At 40.1% G+C, this 11,239-nt stretch overlaps 1 protein-coding gene across 1 annotated transcript; it reads left to right on the top strand.

Annotated features, from left to right (window-relative positions):
* The first annotated feature begins 1,915 nt into the window (after window positions 1-1,915).
* Window positions 1,916-10,798, top strand: MMADHC (metabolism of cobalamin associated D). The gene is made up of 8 exons (XM_015635408.3): window positions 1,916-1,950; window positions 2,230-2,279; window positions 3,769-3,913; window positions 4,095-4,312; window positions 5,650-5,755; window positions 6,266-6,396; window positions 8,016-8,102; window positions 9,192-10,798. The coding sequence occupies exons 2-8, from the start codon at window positions 2,271-2,273 to the stop codon at window positions 9,384-9,386; spliced, it is 891 nt and encodes a 296-aa protein (XP_015490894.1). The 5' UTR covers window positions 1,916-1,950; window positions 2,230-2,270; the 3' UTR covers window positions 9,387-10,798.
* The last annotated feature ends 441 nt before the right edge of the window (window positions 10,799-11,239 follow it).

The following is an 11,239-nucleotide window of genomic DNA, read 5'->3' as shown; positions in this document are numbered from 1 at the left end:
CTTCTCCAGGGGAACATTCCCAGCTCTCCCAGCCTTTCCCTGGGATCATCTCCATGCTCTCCTCTGGACTCTCCAACAGCTCCATGCCCTTTCCAAGCTGGAGATCCCTGAGGAAAAACATCTCAGTAACAACAGGAAAACCTGGCCATGAACTTCAGCTCCAGGTTTTGGACACAGAGGAGTTTCCCTGAGCTGAACCCACGTGGATTTTCCCAAAAAGCCTTTCAAAGGAGGAATTAGGAATCCTGTCGTGTGCATTTCTCCCTCAAAGTGAGAGCAGCAATCTCCGAGGGAAGAATTTAATCAAAGCCAGCTGCTAATTACTTTCCTGACACCAGGGGAGAAGGATGTTGGCATCCGAAAGATCTGGAAGATTTTTCCTTATTAATATTTGATAAATCTGTAATTGGATCGTTTGATTCCGTAGTCTCCTTTGAATAGAAACTTTATTGAAATGAATCTTTATGAATTCAGGCCACAAACTTCAGGGGCTGATAATTCATGGATTGATTGGAGTATCTGGAAGTGGCAGCCCTGGAGAGGAGATAAATTGGGATTGCTTAAGGACAAGTCAATACAGGCTGGAGGACTTAAATTACACTCTGTAAAGAGTTAAAGTTGAATTTCTCCGATTTCTCATCTCTTTTTATTATTTTTTTCTTCCTGAAGTTCAGAGATTCCACATGAATATTTAATTCAAAAGCAAATGAAAATTAAGCGCGCTAACATTGAATTAATAAAGGAGTTGAGTGGCATCCAACAGTGAGCAAATATGCTCATGAAAAAGTCCAAAAATCTAAATTGCAACGTTATAGCTACTTAATACATCACATTGTTTAGGAATGGATATCACAATCTCCTCTTGATCCCGATAAAATAAAGCCAAAACTTTATTAAATGCAATAAGGACATTGTAAGGCTGAGTATTATTATTACCATGGACACAAACCCAAAGTCTTGCCCCGATTTTGAACTCTGGAAACCTCTGGAACTGGTTTGTGTTAATAAATGTCTGCTAATAAGCCAGTGGCAAAGCAAAATAAATGTCCAGAAACCTCTGGTTCAGAAGGAAAATAAATTCAAGGCCTTGTGCAGAGTCGCTGAGGGATGGGAACGCCCAAACTTTTATTTGAGAGAGATTAAAATTCCCTTTCCTTAACCAGCAACACTGTCTGGAACAGACAGCAAAGAAATGACAAAAAATGAGAAAAAACAGCTTTAATCTTTGGGGCTGTGACCACTCCCTGGGGAGCCTGTCCAGAGCTTTCCCATTAAAAAAAAAAAACCAAAAACAACAGGGAGGGAAGCCACTGAAGAAGGTTTTAAATATTTTTATTATTACTTTGTATAAGTTATTTGAGGTATTTCCCTGAAGTCAGAGTTTTGTGGCAGAAGTGTCTCTGACGCTCCCCAATCCCAGCGAACATTTGTGCTTTTCCTTAGCGAAAATACCCCCCACACCCCCAGCCGTTCAATAAAACTCCTTTTCCCCTTTTTCTCCCCATTTTTCACTTCATGGATCACCGGGAATGACTGAGGGGGGGAATGAGGGCGGCTGACGCTCCGTGACTACCCCCTGGTGCCCCCCGCGGGTACTGCGGCACCCACGGCCGCACTTTGCCACCTCACCCGGGACAACCCCCGCTTCGGAGCACCGAGGGGACACCCTGGACCCGCCACGACCGATCTCAGCCCCGCCACGACCGATCCCAGTCCCGCCGATCCCACCGGGACCTCCCCAGCCCCGCCGGCCCCACCGCCATCGCCGCTTCCCCCTCACGGCCTCCCACCGCCCCTCCCGCAGCCCTGAGCAACCGAACGCCGAGCTGCGGATTCCGCGCGGTTCCGCGCCGCGCTCATCGAGGAGTCGGAGGATCGACTGGCTGGGCCTGGAGGCGCGCTGCGCGGGCGTGGCGGGGGCGGGTGGGCGCCGCCATTTTGCAGGAAGAGGTGAGGGGGGCCGGGGGTTCCTTTTTCTTTTCCTCTTTTCCCGCTTCCTTCTCCCTTTTTCCCGTTTCCTTCTCCCTTCCCCGCAGCTGCCGCTGCCTGACCCCGGCAGCGCCGCTCCTGGGACACGGGGGAGCGCGGGGAAGGCCGTGCGGGGCGGGTGAGGTGTGAGGAGGTTTCGGGGCTGGGGAGTCGAGCGCCTTCTTGTCCCTTTCCTCTTCCTTTTCCTTCCTTTTTCTTGTCCCCTTTCTGTTCTCTCCCCTCTTCTCTTCTCTTTTCCAGGGCTATCCGGGCCTGCCAGCGAGGGGAGAGCAGCGTCTGCCATGGCCAATGTGAGTGAGTGACGCCAGATCTTGTGGATATCACGGGAACAGCGGAATTGAGGATTAAATCGAGTTGCAAACAGCTTTGGGTGGGAAAGAACCTTAAAAATAATTTCATTCCAACCTCCTGCCGTGGCCAGGGACACTTTCCATTATCCCGAGTTGCTCCGAGGCCTTGGGGATTCAGAGACAGCCACAACTTCAGCTTCAGCACCCTCACAAGGAAAAAATTCTTCCCAATATCCCCAATCCTTCAGTTTGAATATCCCAGGAATAATGCCACTGAGGATTAAATCCTTTTTTATTATTATTATTTTTTTCTCTGTGCTTTTTCTGTTATCCCGGCCTCAGCCACAAAGGAATTCTGTCTTTCTGCAACACTCAGCTGATTTCAGGCTGGTGAATAAAACACCTTTTATTGATTTGATTTTTTATTGCCCTCGCCGTGAATAATTCAATAATTCCCTCGGTGTCGTTTCTTGTGTAATGCCAGGTGTGTAAATATTTGCATGAGTGAGCTCAGTCACAGCTGTAATTAGTGACAACTCCTTGCTAATAAGGAAAAACGCTCTTCTCTGCTAATTACACCTCGGCTGTAATTGTTTACATCTGTTTATATCGTCGTGCAAAAATTAATTTCGGTAGTGATTTTACATAATAAAGAAAAAAGATTTGAGTGGGATCAGATTTTTGTTGTGTTGCAGGAACCTTTTAAAGCTCTTTTAGAAGGAGACAGTTCCAGGCTTGAGCTGTAAATAATTGATTTAAGTCGTAAATCAAATGTGTCTTTAAGCATTTGAGTTTTTATAATTTGGTAGAAATTATTTTATATTTACACAGAAAGCTGAGAAACCTTCTACTGCCTTAGGTCCAGCTACTTTAAATACAATTTTGATATTAAACACCCAAATAGTGCCATTTATTCTCTGAAAGTGCCTCTTTTGATGTAAAATTCCATAAAATTTGATAGAATCAAAGCTCCAGCGCTTGAGGAAAATCCTTTTCTGTTATTTTCTCAAAAAGAATTGATATTCCTCTCCAGAAAAGTTGAATTTTGCAAAAAAATACCTCACTGTGCCAGGTGGGATTTGAATTTTCCAGGGTGACATGCATGGAAACAATCATGGAGATTATTAATTTAATTTAAATTGTGGGGTTTCAGTGCTGTTATTTTAAATTTTAAAATTTATTTTGAATTTAAATTTTAAAATTTACTTTAATTTTTTGTATTTTTATATATATTTAATATTTTTATAATTTTTATATTTTCCTCACGCAAGAGACCTTTAATTAAGACTAAAACCACTTGTTTTTAAGGCTTTTTCTTTGCTTGGAACAGCAAAAAATCTAAAAATAACAATCAAATACTTCTCCAGCTTGACATTCCAGCTGGTCATAATTAAAATTTTAATGTAATTATCACTGGAGGATTTTTCTTGTGACTCACAGAGCTGTGTTTAAATGATTATTTTGATTTTTTTTTTTCCCCTTTCCTCAGGTGCTCTGTAACAGAGCAAGATTGGTCACCTACCTCCCAGGCTTTTATTCCTTAGTCAAAAGAATTGGGAATGCCAAGGCTTTTTCCACTGCAGGATCCTCTGGCTCAGACGAGCCCCACGTGGCTGCTGCACCTCCTGATTTATGTAAGAAAAACCAAATTTATTCCCTTGGAATCCCAATTTGGAAGTGGGATTTTTTTTTTTTTTTGCTGATGTTTGTCATTAAATCCTCGTGTGGGGGAAGGGTTTTTCCATGGGTTTTCCTGCTTTGTTTTTTTTTGTTGTTTTTGGGATTTTGGGGATTTGCTGACTGCAAGGTTTGCAGGTCCCAGGACGGTGTGGCCGGATGAGGTGATGGGGCCCTTTGGACCCCAGGATCAGAGATTCCAGCTGCCTGGGAATATTGGCTTCGACTGCCACCTCCATGGAACAGCTTCCCAGAAGAAACCCCAAACTCCCAAGAGCCTCCCTGATATTTTAGCAGAGCCCTCTGCCAGTGAGAGGCACGAATTTATCATGGCACAATACATCAACGAATTCCAGGTGAGAACAAACCCCCTCCTGGCTGGGAGAGAACTGAGCCCTCTTTTCGTCCTCAAAAAGGATTTTCTGTGCTGTTTGGAAATCTGAACTTTAGCTGGGTTGAGCAAGAGTTGCCACAGAAGAGTTTTTTTTTAGGAGAAAAGATTCCAGGCTGTTTTGAAACAGCATTTTAGGGGTGATTAATGGGAGAATCTCAGCCTCCAAACCTGCTTTTTACCGAGTAAAATTGAAATTTCCTGCAGTATTTCCTTGAATGGATCTGGATTTGTAAAGTTTGGGCAATGTTCAGGTTCTAAAAACCCTGGAATTCACCCAGGATTCCCCCCAAGCTCACTGTGAGAGGATTGTGGCAGTGATTTAAATTCACAATTCTCAGTTGAGAATTGCAGCATGATCCCAACATTCCCACAAATCCTCAGTGCTGCTGGCTCAGCTTTCCAGGCTCCTGTGGAGTGCTCAGATTTTGGGAATCACTGAGAAAATCTCCATTGGAAAAGTGCTGGATCCTCGATTTTGGGAATCCCAAAAGGCTTGGGAAACAGCAGCTTCTGGCTGGTTCTGTTCTCAGCTTGGCCAAATCCTAAAAAACCCTAAAAAAAAAAAGGGGGCTTTCTTTTGCCCTAAAAAGCCACCAGAAAATTCTGCTTGAGTTCATTTAGTGCAACTTTTGAAATATCTGAAATCTATCAGTTAATGTTGTGTTAACTAATTAAAACAGTTATTTCATATAATTAAGAAAATTTTTTGTAATTATATACAGAATAATTATTATCTGTATTTTTACACAGATGTTTATATATATATTACATGTTTTATCTATATATAAAATATACATATTTTTATATATTTAAAAATATATATTCTGTATTTCTGTTTAATTTCTATTTTATATAATACTAATTCTGTATTTATATACACTACACTATATATAGTATACTATATTATTATATTATTATATATAATACTATATACTATTTCTATATGTATTTATATATATACTTATGTATTTATATATATAAAATACTATTTCTGTATTTAAATGTATTCTGCTTTAACATAGTACAGTTCCAATAAAATACAGAATTTTGGTATTTCTATACAATATAAATATTTCTGTGTGGATTTAAATCTAGTTTACTTTTAGTATCTTTTAAAACTGAATAACTTTTAATCTCTTCAGTATTATTATTTTAATATTTAATATGAAAACTGTGAAGTTTCATTATAAATCATCTGGAACTGCTCAAGTGTTTGTGATCACCAAATCATATTTTGAATTACAAAGTTACTCCTGCCTTGATATTAACTGAGAAAATTTGGATTTTCGTGGTTTTTAGGGTTCTGATGCTCCCCAGAAGCAGCAAATCAATAATGCTGAAACCTACTTTGAGAATGCCAAGGTGGAATGTGCAGTGCAAGCCTGTCCTGAGCTGCTGAGAAAAGGTTCATTTTTATTTACAGCCCAGAAATCCCAACTTTCATAAAATATAAAACCAGTGAAGGAAATGCTGTGTCACTGATACCACACAATGTGGTTTGGAAAAGGTTAATTCAGAGTTAATAATTAAAATAATTTTTAAAATCCCATTGACTAGAATGGAAGCTTTGCTGTTGACAATATTGAATATTTGATTTAAAACAAAATTTGCAGTTGTTGCTTTAGTGCCAGGAAAATTCTGGAGTTAATTCCCCATCCAAAATCCAGTTGGAAATTGCTTTGAAAATTTCCTTTCCAATCCTTTGGAATTGCTGAATAAAACAACAAATGGGAATCACAGAACTTCCACCAGCACTGAATTCGTGCTTTGAATGAATTCAGGAAGGAAAAGACTGAAATTAAATGGGAATAAAACAGATTTAAAAAGGGAAATCTGCCCAAAATATTGGTCTGGGTGAGGGGGGAAGCTGAGATGGAAGAACAGGGCAGACTTTGCTGTTTTCCCATTTTTTTAGACTTTGAGTCCCTGTTCCCAGAGGTGAATTCCAAGCGTCTGACTGTGCTCACTGTCACCCAAAAAACCAAAAACGACATGACTGTGTGGAGCCAGGAGGTGGAGGATGAGAGAGAAATGCTCCTAGAAAATGTGAGTTCATCCTCATCTTCCTGGTGATTTCCAGCTTTGTTCATAGATCATTTTAAAGCATTTTGGAGTTAATCCTTTCCTCTTAATAAAGAGAGATTTTTATTCTTTTTTGATTGCTTTATGTGAAATGTTTGCTTAGAATTCTTAAATTCTAATTCAGAGTGGGGTGAGCCAAAAATCTGTTAAAATGTTACAGGAGATTAATAAAAACACTTGATTGCTATCCTGATCCAACAACTATTTTCTCACTTATTCCACCTTTAATCCAATGGATTTTATGGGATTTCATTGCTGGTTTTATTTTCCTGTCATTTAATTAAGATTCCACTGCAGATTCTGAGCACTTTTCACTGGTCAAAAACATTAAAAATCACCAATTTCTCTGGTGGTTTTTTTTCCACTTCAATGGATGCTTTTAATTCTTTTAGCCTGGATTTCAGTTCTCTTATTTCATCTTCACCTTGTCTTCTTCTTTTACCACCAGAGGGCTCTGAAAATCTCTTTATTTCCCATTTCCACAACTTTATCATTTCTCTACTGTTTTTATTTACCATTTCCTCACTGTTCACTGCTGCCATTCCCCCTTAGCACCTCCAAAAAAAACCATTTCTACCTATTATTTATGAAATATCCCCAAACCCAGCATTTAATCTGTAAATAAATCATATTTATGTCAGCAATTAATCTGGGAATGTCCTAAAATGCAAATATGGGCTCTCTAAAGCAACCACAAAAGGAGGAATCAACATAAAATGACACACAAATTAAAATTCCCTTCATTTCAGTGGGTTCTTCTCTTCGAATTATTTCTGGGCTGTTGCTCTGTGGTGTTTTAATCTGTCTAATTATGTGTTAATTGGCATCTTTCTTCCTCAGGCACCTCCCTGTCAAATCTAATCCAGTCACTGGGGGGGGGTGTGAGGCTACAAACAGCAAATTCACAGGGAAATGTTGCTTTGCTTGGCAGAATTCACCTGAAAAATCCTCATTTCAGGGGCTCAAAAATCAGGTTCTACAGCCAAATCGAAATATTTATATTAATACAGCTCAAATGTTTATTAACCTCACTCTGAGGAGTTGTTCCAACACCAAAAAGAGATCCTGGAGTAGGAATGTTGTGCCTAAAATTATGATATTTGGGATTTAAATTATAGTTTGGACATAGTTAATCATTAAAGCCATCAAATTTCAAAACACAGAATTTACTGGGGTAAAAGTGCCTGATTTGGAATTAATACAGAATTTGCTGTAAAGGGTAAAATTCCCTTATTTGGAATTAATACAGAATTTGCAGTAAAGGGTAAATTTCCCTTATTTGGAATTAATACAGAATTTGCTGTAAAGGGTAAATTTCCCTCATTTGAAATTAATACAGAACTTGCTGTAAAAGATAATTTTCCCTTATTTTGGTCTTTTAAGGGACTGAAGCTGAATAAATTAGATTTTTATAAATTCAGAACCTTGAGCCTCTTAGGGCACTAATTGAAGAGAAAATCCAATTCTTAGAACTGTAAATCAATCCAGGATTTTATTTATAACAGCTAAAGTTAGAAATAATTATTTCTGTGTAATAACCTCATTTGATACCTTTATTTTCCCAATTTTTTTTCCCCTTTCAGTTCATCAATGGTGCCAAGGAAATCTGCTATGCAATTTCTTCTGAGGGCTACTGGGCTGATTTCATTGATCCATCCTCAGGACTAGCAGTAAGTTATTGCTGTGTGGAATTTGGCTCAAATCCAACCTTTTCAGGAGGATTCCTTTAATAAATGAAGATTATAACCACGAGCTCAGCTCTCAGTGCAGGGCCAGCAATGTTAGGAAATGAAATTGGATTTTAGGGAACTGGAGAAGTTTTCTGCCCTCCCCAGGTAACTTGGGAACCCTGACACCTGTGCAGGTGAAGGCTTCAAAAAACCTCTTTGCACCTGTTAATGATGCCTTTGTCCCCCAAAAAAATGAACTTTTTGTTCCTGTGGAACAGCAGGAGCTTTCAGTGGGAGATGAATTTTAGTCTGAGCTCTGCTAAAACCGTATCATAGTTCAAGGGGATCGTGGCAAAGCTGGGCTTAGTGGGGTTTTATTTTAAAACACTACAAAAAGCAGGGATTTATTGTGTCAACAGAGGCAAACAGGGGATGTTTGTGAGGCAGAACAGGCAGTTCAGGGGTGGAAAAGCTTCCCAGAATTCCATGGATTGAAAGAATTAGGGATTGATGGGGTTTTGTCTTCAGACTCCAGCAGTAACACCCTGGCCAAGAATCAGGAGTGGGTTTTAAGTCAGAAGCTTCCTCCTGAGATAAAGAACTGAAATCTCTGTTTGCAACTGAAATACCAATTGAATTTAAATCTCTGTTTGCAACTGAAATACCAATTGAGTTTAAATATCTTTTCAACTGAAATACCAGTTAAATTTAAATTTCTGTTTGCAACTTCATCACATTTTGGCTCTTGTAATCAACTTTCTTTAGGGACTTCATTGCAAAGGTAAATTGTTAATTTTTTGCTGCTTCCTAGGAAGTTTCTGTCCTTAGTCCATGTCCTGTTTGTGCTGTTTCCAGCAGGGTTCTGCCCTGAATTCCTGCAGAGGCAGCAGAGCCTTTCCAAAGGCGAGGCTGGGATTGGGATCCAAATCCACTCCAGCGCCACAGGAAAACCTTTCAAAATCAAACTCACCATAAAACTTCTCCACCAGCCTGGCTTTGCTTTCAAATACCCTCCAGGATTTTAAATCCTCACCTAGAAAAACCTCTTTTTATATTGTTTTTTTTGTTGTTGTTGTTGTTTTCCCTTAGTTTTTCGGGCCTTACACCAACAACCCCCTGCTGGAGACGGACGAACGCTACCGGCATTTGGGATTTTCCGTGGATGATTTGGGATGCTGCAAAGTGATCAGGCACAACCTTTGGGGTACCCACGTGGTGGTGGGCAGCATTTTCACCAATGCTGAGCCTGACAGCCCCATCATGAGGAAACTCAGTGGTCACTGAGCCCTCCAGCTCCTTCAGGTGCTCGTGGCCTCTGTGCTCTTTGACTTGGGTGATTCTCCCTCAGCATCATCGGGAATTCCTCGCTTCCCAGCGTTCTTAGAATAAAAAGTAGCTGTTATTTATCTGTAGTCTTTTGGGAATGTGTCTTCACCACATGTGGCTTGGAAAATATGGATTGACAGCTTTGGGAGCTGCAGGAATTCCCATTCCCTCTTGGAATTTTCTGTATTCTCTTATCTCGACAGTTCTTTCAGTTTAGTGTTCAGAATCCTCTGAAAATGCCACTGAAATTTCCAACAAATCTGCCATTCCTGAAATTAGGAACTGGCAAAAGAAAAAAAGTGGAGTGAGCCATAAAATTGTTCTCCCAGAGTAATTAATAAAATCTGGGCTAATCAGTCACTCACTATTGGAAAATGAGAATGAGGTCAACTTTCAGTGGTCTCCAACTCATCCAGAGACTCCATAAAAAGTCCTTAATTACCCTGCAATTACTCATCTCTTACTGGTTTTTGTCTTCATGGTGCTTGGGATTTATTTTCTCAGTGTTAGATAAATATATTTAATTAGTTTATATATCTAAATGTAATTTAAAGTTGCTTTTGTAACTTTCTTAGGTCATTAAATACAAAAAAAAAAAAAAGAGAGCTAATAGGGCAGTGCTTGGATCTCATCATTGTTTTCCTGTACTGGATGCAATCCAGACTTGCCTCTGGAATTTGGAAATGCAAAGAGCAATTAGGATCAATTATTGCAATTAAATGTTTCATCAGGAATGTTCCAGGCTCTTCAGGTATCACAAAAACAATCAGATCGATGGGGGAACAACAGGGAAGAAATTCCTGGGCACCTGAAATACCTGGAATTTCAATGCCTGACACTTTGGCTCCAGGGATGAAGCAATAAAGCAGATTTGAATCTCACCCCAGGCAGTTTTGGAGCCATTTTTCATGGAACAGTGGGAATATGCTGGATGAGGATCCAGGAATTTTAACTTTGTCTTTTCCCAGTGTTCTCCAGCACCGTGGATCCCAAACCTGTCCCAGGCTCTGGTGTTCCCCCCTCAGGCTCTAAGCCAGGCTCACCAAAGCTGTTCTGGATTTAGGAGCAGCTCCTTGATCCGTGGCTTGGCTGGATCAGGAAAACTTCCCAAAGTTCTCCATTCCCAATCCCCTCCCCACAGCAGCAATTCCAACATTTTCCTGCTCCCCTGCAGCGTTGGCACCGCTCTGGATTTTCTCTGGATTTTGGGGCAGGATTGATCCCTTTGGAATGGAATTTGTGCTGTGATTCCAGAGCCCCATCCCTGATCTCTGCTATCCATAAAATTTCTGTTACTTCAAGGATTTTATTCCTATTATTTTTTTTGTTTCTCCTTCTCATCCAGAGGATTAAAGAAATTGGGAATTGCAGTGTGTTGTGTCTGCTTGCAAAATCCACATGAGAGGGCTCTCACCAGACACTCGTGGGGAATTCTCTTGGATAAACTTTGGAAAAATTGTGGAATGCTTCCCATCCACTGAAAAAATCTTGAATATTTGCTTTATCTCCAGATAATTCCTGTGCTTTGGAAAGGCTGGGAGCTGTCAGGTTATTCCATTTGGGGTTCAGGTTTTGTAAGTTTTGCCCTGAAAATGATTTTCCAATGTTTTTTTTCCAGTGTTTTTTTTTTTTTTCCTGAGGTAGAAATCTCACTGGAAATATTGGGAGTTTTGCCTTGACCTGGTTTAAAATATTAATGTTTTATGTCAGGGTTGGAGGGGAGCTCCAATTCCTGATCTTTTTGGAAGAATTTTCTCAGTAATCCCCAAAAATAGCTGGAGCTGTTCCAGTTGTGTTTTCCTCTCATTACA

This window comes from Parus major, chromosome 7 (assembly GCF_001522545.3).
Source record: "Parus major isolate Abel chromosome 7, Parus_major1.1, whole genome shotgun sequence".
In the NCBI taxonomy this organism is placed as follows: Eukaryota; Metazoa; Chordata; class Aves; order Passeriformes; family Paridae; genus Parus; species Parus major.
This window is presented reverse-complemented; position numbering and strand designations above follow the sequence as displayed.

Bases quoted from the DNA above. Each gene is read 5' to 3' on its own strand.
- MMADHC (XM_015635408.3), top strand. The intron at 4,313-5,649 runs GTGAGAACAAAC...CGTGGTTTTTAG, and splicing joins AATACATCAACGAATTCCAG to GGTTCTGATGCTCCCCAGAA. The intron at 6,397-8,015 runs GTGAGTTCATCC...TTCCCCTTTCAG, and splicing joins GAGAAATGCTCCTAGAAAAT to TTCATCAATGGTGCCAAGGA.